The sequence below is a fragment of the Urocitellus parryii genome, chromosome 1 (assembly GCF_045843805.1).
Source record: "Urocitellus parryii isolate mUroPar1 chromosome 1, mUroPar1.hap1, whole genome shotgun sequence".
Classification (NCBI taxonomy): domain Eukaryota; kingdom Metazoa; phylum Chordata; class Mammalia; order Rodentia; family Sciuridae; genus Urocitellus; species Urocitellus parryii.
The window spans coordinates 92572959-92592722 of NC_135531.1; the positions used below are offsets into that span (position 1 = coordinate 92572959).

General features: G+C 35.7%; 1 protein-coding gene across 1 annotated transcript in view; it reads left to right on the forward strand.

Moving 5' to 3' along the window:
• The first annotated feature begins 282 nt into the window (after positions 1–282).
• Positions 283–19764, forward strand: part of Pkd2l2 (polycystin 2 like 2, transient receptor potential cation channel) — a 35639-nt gene continuing 16157 nt past the window's right edge. The window contains exons 1-8 of the mRNA XM_026401240.2: positions 283–313; positions 993–1094; positions 4013–4146; positions 6766–7022; positions 9810–10031; positions 13605–13833; positions 16694–16864; positions 17311–17492. Of these exons, the coding sequence (XP_026257025.1) occupies positions 283–313; positions 993–1094; positions 4013–4146; positions 6766–7022; positions 9810–10031; positions 13605–13833; positions 16694–16864; positions 17311–17492 (1328 nt within the window). The remainder of the gene's footprint in view (positions 314–992; positions 1095–4012; positions 4147–6765; positions 7023–9809; positions 10032–13604; positions 13834–16693; positions 16865–17310; positions 17493–19764) is intronic.

Here is a 19764-nt window from a genome sequence, read left to right on the forward strand (position 1 = left end):
TTTTGTTATTGTTTATGGGGGTAAAATTGATTTCCTTTCTGCGTCCAGAGAAGTGAGCTACAAAATAACCTTCTGCAGCAGAAGACAGAAATAATCCTCAACCCCAGTCGGAAGAAGAGCTGCCTCAGGTCGTGGTTGCGCATGCGCACTTGCAATTTGTCCAGAAACTTGGTCCCTGGGGGCTCGCGCAGGCGCTTGAACTAGGTAGTGCACCCCGCCGAACTATAGCGCAGGCGCGACAAACCCGGGTCCCACGAACTGGCAATGTAAGCGGGGTCCGCCATGCCTGAGGCGTCCCGGTGGCACCGAGGAGGTGAGGGATGTGTCTAAGGCCTGTGTGGCAACTTTAAATGCCCGGAAAGGCCCTCTTTAGCTCCAGATCTGAGATATGACCGAAGCACTTTTAGCCCTCACACCCTCCCTTAGAGAAGCGGAGAGTCAAAGAACCATTTCACAGATGGAAAATGAATTCCTGAAAAGACCCCGCACTCGCCCCATTGCGAGGCTCTAACTGGGCCCTTCTGCTGCTGTACGATGACCGTCACTAGGCAGGTCTCCGAAGTGCTGGGTTGCTCCAGGGATCCGTGGCCTTACAGAACTTCAGCCCGACGCCCCCTTCCCACTCCCTGCGGAAGCCTTCCTCTGCAAGAGTCAGTATTGATGGGTGGAGAAAGCGACTAGGGTCTGAACAGGGAGTTGTGTGTTTTGATTTGTTTTGTTTTACTTTTTTAAGACAGGACTATGAGTAAACAACCGTGATATAAAACCTATAAAAATGACTACCTATAACCTATAAAATGACTACCCATTTACCCCAATAGGAAAATTCCATAATTATCCCTGCCCCATTAAAGTGAGAATTTAAAAATAACCTGAAACCATTGCAGCTTTCCTTCACACAGTGCAACAACTAAAAATAGTTGTGTTTTTCCATCGTTGTTACCTATATATTTTCTATAAATGACATAATAAATTTGTTTTGTATCTCACAGGGACTTCGAAGCCTAAGCTACATTACAGAAAGGAAGTAGAAATTAGAACGACACTTCAGGAGTTGTTACTCTACTTTATTTTTTTAATAAATCTATGTATATGTAAGTACACAGATGTAGACAAAGATACTGATTGAACTAGAAGTTAAAATGTGGAGATAAGGGGCTGGGGTTGTGGCTCAGTAGTAGAGCAGTCGTCTAGCATGTGTGAGGCCCTGGATTCGATCCTCAGCACCACCTAAAAATTAATAAGTAAAATAAAGGTATTGTGTCCAACTGCAACTAAAAAATAAATATTTAAAAAAGTGGAGATAAAAAATAAATGACTATAAAATCATAGGCTGTTGCAAAACTTCTCAAAAACAAGTGACTCATTTTAGACATTATTATCCTATTATTGATAGTATTTCTAGTTTTTAAGGGGCAAAACTTTGTTACTTTTTTTTTAAGGTAACAAATTTCATAATATGTTTCCATAGTCAATATTGGTTGAATATAATTATCCCCTTCATTTGGCAGATCTATTTTGAACATAATGCCTTGGGTTGGCAATTATAATTTGATTTCTTTTATAGCCATATAGGTGCATTAGTTCAGTTTCATGAAGTACAAATAAGACCAACCACAGAACTTTGTCTTGGTGTCTGCCATTAACTTTGTTCTTTTTAGTGACTTGTTGCATAATCAACAGTAAAATATGCTTGTGCTGAATCAATGCAAATCTTTGAGGAGGACTGGGAAGACTTCTCAATCTGCATCCCCCTATTTGTGAGCCAATGGCATTGACTTAATAAGAGCCTAGCATTTTGTCTTTAGGACACCCAACATTAGTAGCTGTAACCTCACAGGATTTATCTCATGTTGTTATGTGCCGCATACTGTGAGTAGTATACTAATTAATTGATTGGTGTTGCAGGGGAAAGTCTGGGTCAGAACTTAATTAAAGACAACTGTAATCAACTTTATAAATGAAGGTAGACAAGTTTATAAAAGCTTAGTTGCAGCCGGGTGCAGTGGCGCAGGCCTGTAATCTCAGCAGCTGGGGAGGCTAAGACAGGAGGATCCTGAGTTCAAAGCCAGCCTCAGCAAAAATCGAGGCACTAGACAACTCAGTGGGACTCTGTCTCTAAATAAAAGTACAAAAAATAGGACTAGGAACGTGGCTTAGTGGTCGAGTGCCCCTGAATTCAACCCCTGGTACCCGCCCCCCAAAAAAAGCTTCGTTGCAAAAAAAACAATACATGCTTATTACAGAACATTTAGAAAAATGGAAAAAATATAATTCCACTAAGAATTTGTATACACACACCCACATATTCCCAGCCTTTTAAATTTTTGTTTTGGGACAGGGTCTCACTAAGTTGCCCACAGTGGCCTCAAACTTTCTATCCTCCTGTCTCAGCTTCCTAAATCAGTGAGATTACAACCATATCTGGCCCACTGTTGTGTTCTTGGCGACATAAACACTTAAGGGTCACTCCAGGGGAACTGAAATAACTGGACCATGCGAAATAACCACACAAGAGACAGAAATACCTTTTTCTTTGGGGTTGCTGTGACGGCTCCTCTAACCTTAAGGGTCCGCAGAAAGAGAGAGAGAGAGAAAACGTGCAGACCCCTTTTATTGAGGAGAACCTATTCAAATGAGGCAAGAGGTCAGGTTTAAGGGGGCTGAGCCTAGCTTCATGATGTCTGCTGTCAGCAGGTTGACTGACATCTAGGTAGGCCACACCCAAGGGCAGAGTAAGGGAAGGGAACACACAAAGGGCACTTCCATGGAACATTATATCCCAAACAGGGTAAGGGGTAATATTACAAAGGAACAGGTGAGCATAGCTCCACCCATGGAGATGTGGGAAGACATGCCCATGCACAAAGACACAGTCGCTAGCACCCTAAAGATTGGGCTATTGTCTGGGTTCCCTAGGCAACCCAGAGTGACCTATAATGATGCCACACCAATCCGAAGGGGAGACAGACACGGTCTAGTTTGGCCTCCCACAACCCACTAAATGATATTTTTAGTATTTTTCTTATAATAAATAAAAATTGAAAACAAACTGAATCTCTTCCAACAAGTGGATTTAACATTGTGAAATAAATGCAACTGTTAGGCTGTTTTAGGTTTATGTGTGCCATGAAATGATGTTGAAGATACATGATTTTTAAAAATTAAGGGTTTCTGGGACTAGGAATGTGCTTGCCTGGCATACACAAGGTCCTGGACTCTACCTCTAGCACCACAAAACAAACACCCCGAACAAAATGAAGAGCTTCTGGCAAAAACAAAACAAAACAAACAAACAAACAAAAACCACAAAGACATATTTAGTCTATATTCTACTCTAAAACTCACCAACCCCCAAGATAGAAAGAATACTAGGTAATATATTTTAAAACTCATACTATGTGACAAAGGATGGTTTTTTAAATGTTCTAGCACCATTTAATCTCTCACATCAAAACTAGGAAGTAGGAAATATTATATCTACGATAGGAACCAAATCCTTACCAGACTGGTTCAAAGTCCTTAGCCTTGACTGCTTACCATACTTCCTGCCTATTCTCAACATGGGGAAAAAGCCAACTTGCAGAATAGTGGATATGCTTTGACCTCATTTTTTTTTAAAAGATGGAAACAATATTTTATTTAATTTTATGTGGTGCTGAGGATCAAACCCAGTGCCTCACATGTGCAAGGCAAGTGCTCTACCGCTGAGTTATAACCCCAGCCCCTGCTTTGATCTCATTTTTATAGAGATAAACTTATTTCCTGTTCAAGTGTATATGCATGAAACCCAGTGAATCTAGGTCCAACTTAACTCTAGTAGTGGGATTATAAGAAACTTCTTTCTGCCTTGAATATTTCTATTTTAGATTTTTTAAAATTAATACTTTTATAATTAGACAAAAGTCAATTTTTCAAAAGAAAATTGGGAACAAATTGTTAACATTTTAAATTCTTACATTAAACTAAATTTTTAAGCATAAATTTTTAAATAAAAAATTCTTCTCTTTAGTGACTTTTGGGATGGTAAACCCACACATGTATTACTTAAACAAGGTTATGTCATCTCTATTTTTGGACACTTCTGTATCTGGAGATGAAAGAACCAACTTTAAGTCTATTCGAAGCACAACTGATTTTTGGAAGGTAAGGTGTCATGTGACTGTGGATTAAGTAGTTTTAGGTATTCCATAAAACCTTGGTACACATAGTAAACATTAGGGAAACATTCATTGAATGAATGAATAAAAATGATTACCATTATTATTAAAATCAAATTAATATTTAGTTTTTATTGTATTGAGAACTGATTATTTGCACTGACACTGTTCTCATAACTTTAAAACTTTGATGTTTTTGCAGACAGTCCCATTTCATTTGGAAAATATGAGACTTTTTAAAAATATTTTTTTAGTTGTAGATGGACACAATACCTTTATTTTATTTATTTATTTTATTTGGTGCTGAGGATGGAACCCATTGCCTCACATGTGGGAGACAAGCACTCTACCCCTGAGCCACAACCACAGCCCAAGATATATATATTTTTTTTTATAACGGAATTGAACCCAGGGTCACTTAACCACTGTGCCACATGCCTAACCCTTTTTATTTATTATTTTGAGACATTTTGAGACAGTGTCTTAAGTTATTGAGGTTTTGCTGAGGCTGGCCTCAAACTTGAGATCCTCTTGCTTTGGTCTCCAAAATTTCTGGGATTACAGTCGTGTACCACCGCACCTAGTTGGAAGGTACAAGACAATTTTTTATGTGAGGATTAGGATCTAAAGTTAATCTATAATTGTGTATATAATTCTCATGAATGACAGTTGCTCTTCTTAAGAATTCTTAAATTGGGGCTGGAGTTGTGACTCAGTAGTAGAACACTTGCCTAGCATGTGTGAGACACTGCATTCAATTCTCAGCACCACATATAAATAAATCAATAAATAAAATAAAGGTCCATCAACAATTTAAAAAATATTTTTAAAAAATTCTTAAATTGCCCAGAAAGTGCAATATACATGATTTTGATATGCAACTGGTGCATTCCCCTATTTGTGTATCCCCCCATATGTTACAATAATGTCAACAAATAATTATGTAGATATTTAATTTATATTGTTTGTAATTACAAAAGAGAATCATTCCTTCAGCATTGGAATAGACTTATTTTTCCCACTAAACAAAGCAAGATGCTCATCTTACAAATAAAAAACAATTAAGGGAACAGCAATTTCAGGTACCCCATGTCACAGACATTTATGCAGACCAAGCAATTAGGGAAAACTTCCCAGAAGTGATAACAGTGCTATTGAGTTTTAAAGGTTAAATAAAGGGCTGGGTGTGGTGTTGCACACCTGTAATCCCAGCTACTCAGCAGGCTGAGACTGGGGATTGAAAGTCCAAGGCAAGCCTAGGTAACATCAAGACCTTACTTAAAAAAAAAAAAAAAGTCTAGGGGTGTAGCTCAGAGGTTAAGTACTAGCCTAGTATATGTGAGGAGACTCAGGTTCAATCTTCTGTATTGAATAAAAAAGAAGAGCATTCTAGATGAATAAAAAGAAGAGCATTCTAGGAAAAAGGAACAAATATGTGCTACAAGTAATCCTCCCTGTGCAGCTGTTTGGCATTGTGGGCATATGGAAATGGAAAAACCAATTAAGAATTGGACAGAGTTCACATCATGAATGCCATACTATGAATTTGAAACTTATCAAGAAGCCAAGGTCATTTCCTGAGAGTGAGAGTGTGAGATAAAGTCTAAATAATAGATCATTGGTTTTGACCAGATGAAATACGAAGAAAGAACAATAGGAGAATTAGTGGAGCTCATCCTGCCTTGTTTTTGCTGTGCTATCTTGAAACCTGTATGTGGTCAATGGCAAAGAAGACAAAGGGAGGAAATTTAAAATGAACCCTGAACCAGGTAGAGTGGCACATGCCTATAATCCCAGTGGTTTGGGAGGCTGAGACAGAAAAATCCCAAATTCAAGGCCAACCTCTGCGATTTAGTGAGGCCCTAAACAACTTAGACCTTGTCTCAAAATTTTTTAAAAGTGGGGGGATGGTGGTGAAGCACCCATGAGTGCTTTACTCTGGGGCATGTGTGTGCACAAGAAAAAAAGAAAGAGAAGAAAAAAAAATGAACTCTGGGCTTGGAATCCCTTAGAATGAGGAGACAGGGACAGAGCCAGATTAATCATCATGGCCAGAATTAGGGAGGAAAATGGTGGGAGAACACAGACAACTTTGGGGTAAAGTCATGATGTGTGACTATGACCAGCTCTGATACTCATGTATAGGAAGACAGTTTTTTTTTTTTCTTTTAATGGCATTAGGGATTAAACCAAGGGGTGCTTTACTACTGAGCTACATCCTCAGACCTTTTTATTTTTTATTTTGAGACAGGATCTCACTAAGTTGCTTAGGAACTTGCTAAATTGCTGAGGCTGGCCTTGAATTTGTGATCCTCCTCCCTCAACCTCCCAAACTGCTGGGATTACAGTTGTGCACCCCTGAGCCAAGATGATGGACAGTTTTTAATATGGAAGGAGAGAAGGATGATGGGATTAAATTATAAGGTGCTTAGAGCAATGCCTAGTACATAGTGAGTACTCAATAAGTGTTAACCAACAGAAGCATCATTATCATTACTATTAATGTTGTTCAATAATTTTCATACTCTTTATGTATAATGTTATGAAGGTAGATTCTGTTGATGTGAAAATATTTTCCCCATGCCATTTATCTTCCTTTGTGAAGTATATGGAAGGACCCCTTTTGGAAGGTTTGTACTGGGACTCATGGTATACTAACCAGAAGCTGTATAATTTGAAGAACAGCAGTCGCATCTACTATGAGAACATAATTCTAGGAGTCCCCAGAGTCCGACAACTAAAAGTCCGCAATAACACATGCAAGGTCTATTCATCCTTTCAGTCTTTGATTACTGAATGTTATGACAAATATACTGCTGAAAATGAAGACCTGTCTGATTTTGGCCTCCAATCTAATACTGAGTAAGTATAAAATTATATAGTAACTTTTTTTTAGCAGATAACCATTGCATCTTTTAAAATTGTAAAAATATGTATATTTTCCAAGTAATATAGGCTGGGGTCTGGCAGGTAAGGTGATAACAATAGTTTCAGAAGTAGACTTTTGGATATAGCAGTGTTTAGAAAAAGGGGAGTGACCTATTTGGGTTTTGGGGTTTGTTGTTTGCTTACCTTAGGATGCAAAATATTTTCATTTTTTTCCTGGCTTTAGTATATGAAATGCTTAATTATAGTGCATACAGGGTAAAATATCATTTTGTTGCTTTTCCAATAGTCAGTCAGTTTTTCTGGTTCTGGCCAGATGTCCTCAAACTTACCCCCCAAACTTTGTGGGATCCTTAGGAAATATCTCTGACACTTTTCTCCTTCCTCACTCTTACTTCAGTGATATCTTTTGTGTCTGCCCACACACTAAAAAAAAAGGTAGTTTTGCTCTGTAGATGCTACATCTGATGACACCTGACAAAGATCCTGTGGCCTTATTCTCCAAAGCAGCTGAGGCTAATGCTCCATCTACACTTTATGTTGAAAATGTGAAAGCCCCAAACCACTGGCACCACCACCTCTCTTTGTCTGTCCTATGAAAATTGTAGAAATTTTTTTAATTACTGGTGATTGAACCCAAGGCCTCAAATATGCTAGGAAGCATTCTTCCTCTGACCTACATACCCAGCCCTACCTTTTTTGTATTTAGTATTTTTCAAAGTGATAACAAACGTTTACAAAGGTCTACCCTCCAGAAACAGGTACTCTTTGCTCTTTTAGTTGTTTCTTGTATACGTGTTTCCAAATAGCATCCTTGCACTGCTATTACTTCATTTTACAGTTTATGGATCTGGAAGGCCATCTGGAAGGCAATTTTTCATGTAGCTCTCATATGCTACTCCTCTACACACACATTCTACTCATTTTAGTCTCTCAATATAGTTATACCATGACTATTTTTAGTCATTAGTCAATATTTATGTTATAAATTTTAATTATATTTCCTTTCCTGAACAACTTCCCCAGAACCCCTAGGATGAATAGTTGCTTTGTTCTGGGTGTTGTGGCTCACGGCTGTAATTCCAGCAGCTTGGAAGTCTGAGGCAGGAGGATTGCAAGTTCGAGGCCAGCCTCAGCAATTTAGCCAGGCCCTGTGCAACTTAGTGAGATCCTGTCTCAAATAAAAAATAAAAAGGACTAAGGATGTAGTTCAGTGGTTAAGCGCCCTGGGTTTAATGATGGTTGAATGTGATGATCATTATTATCCAAAGTACATGTATGAAGATACGAATTGGTGTGAATATACTATGTATGCAACCAGAGATATGAAAAATTGTGCTCTGTATATGTAATAAGAATTGTAATGTATTCCACTGCTATATATAAATCAAAACCAAAAAACTAATAGTAATAATAATAATAATGACAATTGCTTTGTAGTTTTTGTTGAATTATTTATTTCTTCCTTACATGAGTTTTGGACATTCTTAAGGGATTGTGTAATTCTTATAAATTTAATAAATTCATTATATAATGATGCATTCTATTAAATATTGTATTATTCACACCTTTTCAACTCAAAATTACAAATCAATTATTTAATTACACATATTAAATTGGAATCTTAAGACCAATCTTTTAGTTATAAATTATAATTTTTCAGATTTTCATAACTACAAATACTTTAAATACCAAGCATGTTTTGGATAATCCCTGTACTTAACTGAAATTGTGAGTTAATGCCTGTCATTCTTCCACAACCAAAGTAAGAAACAATTTGTTCTTGTTTGTCTATCTAAAGCGTAAAATAATCATTAATTTAAAATATTACCTGTTAAAAATTGGACACCGGTAGAGAGTGGGTGTAGCAAAATTTTCTGTTTCAGTTTAACAGTCATGTGCAGAAAGTACTCAAAAAAAAAAAAAACCACAACTGTGAACCTTTTATAAAAGTATAAGTACATTTTCCTAATGGTATCAGTGCCACCCTCCCCCACAAAAAAAACAGTATTATTACTAGAAAAATATGTTTAAGCAATTTAAGTGATAATCTTTGGATAACCTTTGAAATATGTTTTGAGGGAATAAAATTTGGTTATACACATTGCAGTTTATTTTGTGTTCTTTTTTTTTTTTTTTTTTTGGTGTGTATAGTATTGTAGAACCCAGGGGGTTCAATTTCTTTCTCCACTACTTAGCTACATCACACCCCCAGTTCTTTTCTTTCTTTCTTAAAAAAAAAAAAGTTGAGACAAAGTCTTGCTAAATTGCCCAGACAGTCCTTGAACTTGCAATCCTTCCATCTCAGCCTCCTGAGGGGCTGGGACTACAGGTGTACCCCAACCACTGCACTGGGCATGATGTGTGTACTTTAATTAAAATAAGGTTTTTACTTATTGGCATTTATAATGGTATATTACTTTAGTGAGACAAACTATGAAGCACCTTTACCCACATTCTTGTCCCACTCAAAGACTAAACGACTCAAGACAACAGGTATAGCATGTTTAAAAAAAAAATTCTCATTTGTAGATTTTTAAGTTCCAACAGGCAACAGATGATTTTTGAAATATTTTCTCATATCACCTAGTCCTTTGAACTTAATCCTTAACTCATTGTCTTACTTCAAAATTATTCTAATACTTAATGAATTTTCTACTAGAACTTTTAAAAAACTGCCACATGTGTATCAAAGATTAGTTTAAATTCTTAGAAGACTTTTCAATTAGGCTTTCTCTTCATTAATTTTTTTATGTCTAACAGATGGACGTATTCTACTTCTAATACCAGTTCTCCTTGGCATTGGGGATTTGTTGGTGTTTACCGAAATGGGGGCTTTATTTTCACTTTATCAAAATCAAAATCTGAAACCAAAAACAAGTTCATTGACCTTCGGCTGAACAGCTGGATCACAAGAGGGACCAGAGTTATTTTTATTGATTTTTCACTATACAATGCTAATGTAAATCTGTTTTGCATCATCAGGTGAGTGATTTGAAGTTCTATATTAGCATATTGAATTGAAAAAGCATCCAGAGCCCTCACTTGGGTTTCCAGTTCGTACATACTTATGCTGATATTAAAATCATGAGCTTTAAATATAATGTAGTTCTATGCCAAAAATGAAAAAGAAGTTGAAGCAACATTGCATTTGTTGTTTCATTATTTCAGAATATGTCTAGGAAGATGGAGAATTACATACAATATGTTAGTTTCGTATTAAGAAAATATAGTCTAATTTCTTATAATTCTGTAGTTGCACAAATCTGACATGCAGTGTTGACAGTTTTCTTTTTTATCAGATTATTAAAATCTTTTGGCTTCCCTTCAGAATTAGCTTATTTATTAAATTATTCATTTTTGTCTCAAGAATGAACTATTTGGGCTAGGGTTGTGGCTCAGTGGTAGAGCACTTCCCCCCCATGCATGGGGCACTGAGTTTGATCCTCAGCACCACATAAATAAATAAAATAAAGGTATATGTCCATCTACAACTAAAAAAATTTTTAAAAAAGAATGAGCAATTTAAATTTCAAACTATATGTAATATAGTTGTCAGCATCCCAGCAATTATTAGAACCTGTGGAATATTGCAAAAAGGGCCTCAATTTTTCATATATTTGTCTGCCACCCTGGGCAGCGGGCACTGCTCCAGCTCTTAATGCAGGGTTTAACCATGTGACTTGCAATGGCCAATGAAAGATTAGCATATATAAGTAGAAGCTTGAAATGAGTTTGTACATTAGAACTTGCTCTCTTGCACTTTTGTAGTATCCATGGAAGGATATGTTTAGGTTGACTTGTTGGATCCAGAAGGAGGATGAGAGACATATATAATGGAGTCAACTCAGATTATGAATGGGTCCAGGGGCAAATGGCAGATATAGTACCAAACTAGATGAGATGGATCAAGTTCAGTTGGATCAACTGAACTTTGCAAATACTTATGAATATTTATTGTAAGCCACAACATTTTGCTAGATTGTTATCTAGTAAAAGCTAATTGACTTGGGTTTTAGCTCTTCACCACTAAGTCATTTAAGAGGCTTTTGGTTTTAACAGAAAACACCAACTTAATTTAGCTTAAACAATAACAAAATTTATTCCTGACATATAGCAGCAATTTCACTGTCAGGAAAATACCTTTTGCAGTAAGTTCAAGGGTCTCGCTTCATTTCTTTGAGGTGGCTGCAATTTTTTAAAAAATATTCTGTTTTACTTGTAGTTGGACATAATACCTTTATTTTTATGTGGTGCTGGGGATCAAACCCAGTGCCCTACATGTGCTAGGTGAGCACTCTACCACTGAGTCACAACCCCAGCCCCAAGGTGGCTGCAGTTTTGTGCTCTTTTGTATTAAGCTTCCCCAAGATGGTTGTGTACAGGCAGCAACTGTGGTTATATGTTGTTCATATCTTTAAAGGAAAATACCAAACAAAGAGAAAAAAATTCTCTCTGCTTGTCTGATTTGGTTACCTTAGGTCACCTCCCAACCTGGACCATGCTAATTGATGGAACTCATGAGACTCTAGCATGAAATACTGGCAAAAGAAATAGGATTACCTGATTAGATCTGTCTGGAGATTTAATCAGCTTCCCTTAAATCATCTGGGATGATTGAATACAATTAGGGTTCTGTTAGAAAGAAGGGGTGGGAAAAAACCACTAGAGAAGCAAAATTTTAGTGATCTACTTTTCTCTAATAGGTCTTACATTTTTGTTGTTGTTGTTCTGAATGGAATATGGAATTAGAGTTTTCTCAGACCAGGGAATTTTGTTCTTGTGCAACAGCAAAAACACCTCATAAAACACATCATAGCTGTTAAAATTTGTATAAATGAATAAAACAAATGAACTCTCCACATAGTCTTTCATACTGTAGTTCTTGTTTTTTTCCTCAGAGAATCAGAAGTTTTTACCAATATCAATCACCCTCCCAATAGTCTTGGTCAGGATAAAGTAAAGCATATAATCACATCTATGTTCCAAATGAGAGTGGAAGCATCATTAGGTTAACTGGCTTAAAGTTAAATGAAGTACTCTAAGTGTTATACTTATTCTGTTACCTTTATTAAAAATTATTTTTTAGAAACTTCAGGAGATTTTGAAGCTGTTAACATGATAATTAATATGATAGTTAATCAATTCTTAAAATTTGTTCTATGGAATTCTAGATCAAGATTGAGAGAAATGGCTTTATATTTAAGGAAGTTTGGGAAATTTTGCAGTGTGTATTTACTTTTGGCTCTAAGAAATACTGCAATAGGTTTGTTTGCTTTAATTAATTAATTAATTGTCCATGATCTTTCACTAAATTTTTGAGAAAATAAAGAAATGTTTGAGGTTGCCTTCTTTTTTCAAGTCACATGTAAACAGCTGTTAACTATAGAAGCATATTGTCTACACTAAGACAATATCTGTTTTTCCTTTTGTATCAAATGAAACAATTATTCATTATTATTCTGCACTTCAGATCATAATATTGAATTTCTTTTTCACTCACCAATCCAACATGAAACTACCATGTACAAGATGTTAACAGTTCTGTTTGTTACTGGGTTGTGTCTGGTTTTTGTTGTTTGTTTTAGAAGCATTTTATTCCATTACCAATAAATTTTGCTAGTATCTTTAGGTAGTAATAACTGCACTGTAACATTGAGATAGAAATGCTTGTTCCTTAAATTATTGCAAATTCCTAGTTACTTAAGGTTTTGGACTACATTAGTAATACAGTGAACAACCTCAAAATATACTTAATATTGGAATTAATTTGACAGGGGAAGTCCTGGGAATTGAATATGGTAGGCAAGGGCCTCACACATGGTAGGCAAGCATCTACCACTGAGCTATGACCCCAGCCATAAATTAGTTTTTGTGCTTCTGTTTACATAAATATTTATATTTCAACATCAAATGCCTAAAGTAAACAGAAAATGTTTGTTTTAGTAGAATATATGACCTTGACATTTAGAAGATAGTTTTCTCTGATAAACTGAAGGGGGAAAAATTTATTTCCCTCTTTTGAAATATTCAAGTATTGTGAAGAGAGTCCTACCTAATAACAATAACTACAGTACAGCATTTTCTTGAACAACATCTCATCCTCCTAAGGAGATAAATTAGTATTTCCAGTTATGAACAAGCAATCTGAATAAAAAGTAGACTAAAAGTCTGGCTAAAATCACATCTTTTTCTTTTAGATTACTTTTTATTTTTAGTACCAGGGATTGAATTCTGGGGCACTTAACCACTGAGCCACATCCCCAGCCCTTTTTTAGAGACTGGGTCTCACTGAATTGCTTAGGGCCTCACTAAATTGCTGAGGCTGGCTTTGAACTCAGTCCTCCTGCCTCAGCCTTCCAGGTTGCTGGGATTACAGGCATGTGCCATAATGTCCAGCTAGAAAAATTTTAAATTGAACTTATGACCCCAAGGAAATGTATAAAATATATGATTATCATTAAAGAATGCATCAATATAGATTAGAAATTTCACATTGAGTTAAGTACTAAAATACAACTACTTGAAATGCATACTTTCACAAACCTGATTTTACAGATTGGTGGCAGAATTCCCTGCAACTGGAGGAATACTTACTTCATGGCAGTTTTACTCCGTGAAGCTCCTCAGATATGTTAGCTACTATGATTATTTTATTGCTTCCTGTGAAGTCACATTTTGCATTTTTCTTGTTGTTTTCACAACACAAGAAATCAAGAAAATAAAAGAATTTAAGTCTGCTTATTTAAAAAGTATTTGGAACTGGCTAGAATTACTACTTTTGGTGGTGAGTATATATTCATATGTATCATCTAAGGGGATCACATATGAACCTACCAATGAGGGAGATGTAAAAAACAGAATTTCTATTCACCTGGGACTTATTTTGAAAGCTAGAAGTATCAAACATAAAATGAATTGTCACAGCACTTACTAATGACATGCCCCTAAGGCAGAATTTTTTTTTTAATTGGTATTTGGGAGGGCCAGCATAAACCTAGAACAGGTGCTAAGCACAGTGGTGCATGCCTCTAATCTTAAGGTTGCAGGAGGATCACAAATACAGAGGTCAGTCTCAGCAACTTAGTGAGACCCTATCTTTTATTTATTTATTTTTTTTAGTTGTGGATGACCTTTATTTATTTATATGTGATGCTGAGAATCAAACCCAGTGCCTCACACATGCCAGGCAAGTGCTCTACCGCCGAACCACAGCCCCAGCCCCAAAACCCTATCTTAAAATGAAAAATAAAAAGGACTGGATGTAGCTCAGTAGTGATTGTTTTTTATACCATGGACTTGACATCTGTTAACAATAAGATTCTGGCATACCATCCCACACTAGTAATTTTGAGGAAAGGAAACCAGAATAACCCTGGGGCCAGGCATGATGTCACAAGCGTGTAATCCCAGTTACTTGGGAAGCTGAGGCAGGAGGGTCACAAATTCAAGGTCAGCCTGGGCAATTTAGCAAGATCTGGTCTCAAAACAAAACAAAACAAACAAATGGGCTGGGAATGTAGATCAGTGGAAGAGAGCACCTGGGTTCAATCCTGAGTCCAAAAAATAATAATAAAAAACATGAAAAGAGGGCTGGGTTGTGGCTCAGTGGTAGAGCATTTTTCTCATATGTGTGAGGCACTGGGTTCAATTCTCAGCACCACATATAAATAAATGAATAAAATAAAGGTCCAGCAACAACTTAAAAAATTAAAAAAAAAAAAAACATGAAAAGAAGAAAACAAAACAAAGGTCCCTAGAACAGAGCTGGGGTTGTGGCTCAGTGGTAGAGCACTTGCCTTGTATGTGTGAGGCACTGGGCTCAATTCTCAGCAGTGTGCTTAAATTTAGGAATAAAATAAAGATCCATTAACAACTAAAAAAAATTTTTTTAAATCCCTAGAACAGGTGATTGAGTCCATAAATATGAATTAAAGCACATAGTGGGTTTCTCTACCCACACTAAAAAAAACCCCAAAAAACAAAAAAACGTATTTTTGTTGACTTGATGGTAAGTGCCTAGAGGTCCCAGCTGCTTGAAAGCATGAAGTCAAGAGAGTCACTTGAGTCCAAGATGAAGCAGATGTGGGTAACAGAGTGAGTAAGACTTCTTTAAAAAAAGAAAGAAAGAAAATTATCCCTTACAAGGCCTCATGTTTCATTTAACATGAATCTTTTTGAGCAATTTTTTATTCCAGGTTTCTTTAAAATGTACTCTTTGACATTGTCTAAATTTGCTTTTCTCCTCACACTAAATTGAGAAAGTAAGATGAAGACAAAACTAGGAAAAACTGAAGGTGAGGAGGGGGCTTGAGCAACCAGAGGATACCTTGTGGTCACAAACGCACCAGGACTGGGAAATAGTCCCTTAAGAAATGCCAAAGACTGGGCGGGGTTGTAGCTCAGTGGTAGAGCGCTTGTCTAGCATGTGTGAGGCACTGGTGTTTGATCCTCAGTACCACATAAAAATAAATTAAGATAAAGGAATTATGTCCCTCTGCAACTAAAAATATTTTTTAAAAACCCACTAAAGACTGCCAGGTCTAGTGATGGGAATGTTCTAAAATAAACAGATTTAAGCAGGACAAAACAAAATGTTATGAGCTTGAAATTAGGAATAGTCAATGGACAAACATGTCTGGCTTTTATAATCTGATCTTTTCCCTTTTTGGCCTGTAGTTATAGCCAATCTAGTACCTAAGGCTTGTTTCCCAAAACCAGATTGAAAATTTTTCAGATAGTGTAACATCTATCTCTCCAGTATCCTCAGTAATATCTAACAAAGGGCACAGAATTAAATGTTTAACCATATGGGTATTTCAAGCAAGAAAAGCAAATGAATTGTTTCATGGCAGTTATGAAGCTCTGTTGCCTAAAATAATCTGGACCTGAAACCTGCTTTTTAAATGGTTGTTAAGGCATTCTAGAAGGGTTTATTTTTTGTAATTGCAGTTTATTTCCCTTGTAGAAAATATTCAACTTTTAGATATTATATAGATCAGAAACCCTTATGGCCTATGCAGAGTAACATCATTTTTATACACTTGTGCTTTATGACTAAAAAAAGCAGGTAGGTAAATTAGGATGGTCCAGGGAATGAATGTCTTCATGTTTATGAGAATTATACTACTTTCAATTTCTGTACATTGAAGATTGTAAAAATGTATGTGCTCTGTCCCTCACTTTTATTAAACTCTTTTTTTTCCTTGCAGTACTGGAGATTGAATTCAGGGGCATTCTACCACTAAACTACATCTCCAGCCCTTTTTATTTTTAATTTTGAGACAGGGTCTAGGTTGCCTGGGCTGGCCTCAAATGCCCTCCTCCTGTTTCAGCCTCCCAAATTGCTCAAAATTTACTAACATTTTTTTGTTCTGGGAATTGAACCCAGGGGCCCTCTGCCACTGAGTTACATCCCCAGCCCTTTTTATTTTTTATTATTTTTTAAAAATTTTGAGACAGGGTCTTACTAAATTGCTGAGGATGGACTCAAGCTTGTGATCCTCCTGCCTCAGCCTCCAAAGTCATTGGGATTACAGGCATACACCACTGTGTCTGAACTTTTTCAAGTGTTTCTTCATAAACTGGCAATATTTAGAAGTAGAAATAATTTCTAATTTAACCTTTCTTATTTTTCCATTTTTTAGTTGTGTTTTACAGCTGTTTCCTTCAACATATACTGTAATATACAACTTTTTCTCTTACTTGGACAGCTATTGGAAAATACTGAAAAATATTCAGATTTCTATTTTCTTGCATACTGGCACGTTTATTATAACAATATAATTGCTGTTACCATCTTCTTTGCATGGATAAAGGTATTTGTATTTTATTAGATTACGTAAGACAACACTATAGTAGTATTATAACAACTTAAAGTGATAAAGGGAAAAAAAGTATTTTTTGAACAAGTGATTGTTTTTTTTTTTTTTTTTTTAAAGTGATTTTAAAAGTAGTTTGGCCTGGGCTGAGATTGTGGCTTAATGGTAGAGCGCTTGCCTACCATGTGTGAGGCACTGGGTTTGATTCTCAGAACCACATACAAATAAATAAAATAAAAACTTTATCAACAATTAATAAAAAATATTTTTTAACAAAAACTATTAAAAAAAAGTAGTGTGGACTTCCATGTTGGCTGGAAATCCTCAAACACCCTTGATTATCATTAAGTTTCCCATTTAATTTGAAGCACAGTTCTCAAATTAATTTAAGTAATTAATAAATTTGATAGTCTACAATTTCAATTAAATTTGTTCTTTTTCAGATATTCAAATTCATAAGCTTTAATAAGACAATGTCTCAGCTGTCATCAACTTTGTCTCGCTGTATCAAAGACATAGTAGGATTTGCCATCATGTTTTTTATAATATTCTTTGCTTACGCCCAGTTAGGATTTCTTGTTTTTGGATCACAGGTTGACGACTTTTCCACTTTTCAAAATTCCATGTAAGCTCTTAGTGTAATTATATTTTCTGTATATGTAACCCCAAATCATGGCAAGGCCCATGATTATTAGTAATATAAGACTTAATTATTAATTTAAACTTGTTTCAATACTTTCATTGAAGACTAACTGCCATATTCAAAGTAAGGTTTGGGATTGAAGGATCCCAATGGATGGTGATATCCATTTTTTAGTATTATGAAGTCAAGTTAGAAAAAATAATTCTTAATTCTTCACTGGAAATGAAAATTTTACCTAAGATAATGGATAATGGCTTCCAGGTCTCTAGTATTTATTCTTTGGGCAAAAGAAGTCTTAAGTGTTTTTTCATTAAAGGGCTTCATCTTAATCTTTAAATTGATATTAACTTAAGGGGTTTGGGTTTGGCTCAGCGGTAGAGCGCTCACCTAGCTTGTGCAGGGCACTGAGTTTGATCCCCAGCAGCACATTAAAAAAAAAAAAAAAATGAAGGTATTGTGTCCAACTACAACTAAAAAACAAAAAATATTAAAAAAATTGCTATTGACTTGATTGTCCTATGTTGATCTGCCAAATATGTATTTTAAAAATAGCTTTATGTACATAAAGCAGTAAAAAATAGGCAACAAGTTTATAAAAGTGACTAGATACAATCTCTAGCAAAGCATTCAGCCTTTTCATTAAGAACAAAATATTTTCATAGGTTTACTTTGAGTAAACAAAGCAACTACAATCTGTATGAAAAAAATATGTTAATCAATTCTTAAAATTTGTTCTGTTGGAATTCTAGATCAAAATTGGGAGAAATGGCTTTATATTTAAGGAAGTTTGGGAAATTTTGCGTCAACAGTTTGGATATTTGCAGTGTATATTTACTTTTGGCTCTAAGAAATACTGCAATAAGTTTGTTTGCTTTAATTAATTAATTGTCCATGACCTTTCACTAAATTTTTGAGAAACTAAAGAAATGTCTGAGGTTGCCTTTTTTTCAAGCCACATGTAAATAACTGAAGTAAAAATGTATAAATTTTATAACATTTTTCTGAATTAACCTTTTACCAAATTAGCAATGAAAATAATTTACTACAAACCAAGAGAATATAATTCTAGTTTCCAGTTCTGCCATTAGATACTTATATTTTCTAGACTTCAATTTCCTTATCTGTAAAATGAAGGAACTGGAATAACTACTCCCCAAAGCCCTTTCAACTTTAAATGACCTATAATTTGAAAAGTTTAAATTATGTAGAAAACTAAAAAATGTAATTAAAAACTGTTGCTACAACTTTTTTTTTTTTTTTTTTTTTTTTTGGTACTGGGGATTTAACTTAGGGGTACTCGGCCACTAGCCACATCCCCAGCCCTATTTTGTATTTTATTTAGAGACAGGGTCTCACTGAGTTGCTTAGTGCCTCATTTTTGCTGAGGCTGGCTTTGAACCCATGATCCTCCTGCCTCAGCCTCCCAAGCTGCTGGTATTACAGGGGTGTGCTACCGCTCCTGGCCAACAATAACTTTTATAATTACCCACGTATTTATCCTCTACTGAGATCTATACTCCTTCATATGCCTTTAAGTTACTGTTTAGTGTGCTTTCATTTCAACCTGTAGGACTCCCTTTCATATTTGTAAGACAGGTCTAGTGGTAATGTGCTCCCTAAGCTTTTACTTATCTAGAAATTACCTAATTTCTTTCTCACTTTTGAAGGACAGTTTTGCCAGATTCAGGATTCTTGTTCAGTTTATTTTGTTTTTCCTTTTAGAACTTTGAACATACCAGTCCACTGTGTTTCTGATGAGAAATATGCTGATATTTTTACTGAGAATTCCCAGTATTTGATGTTGCTTTTGTCACTGCTATCCAGATTGTCTTTGCCTTTTGATAGTTTGACAGTATGTTTTGTTGTGGGTATCTTTTTTGAATTTATCTCTTTTTTTCCTTTTCTTCTTTTTTGAGCATTGGGGATTGAACTCAGGGGTGCTTTACTACTGAGCTATTTCTCTAGCCCTTTTTATTTTGCCTAGAGCCTAAGTTGCTGAGGCTGGCATTGAACCTGTGATCTTCCCACCTCAGCTTCCTGCTGTGATTACAGGTGTGTGCCACTGTGCTCAGCTCTTTGAGTTCCCTGAGATAAGAAGATATTATCTTTCACCAAACTCTTCCATTATTTATTCAAATAATTTTTCTGTTCCTTTCTATTCTCCTTCTGGAATTCACACAATGTATATGACAAGCTTGCTTGATGATGTCCCACCAGTCCCCAAGGATCTGTTTTTCATCTTTCTTCAATCTTT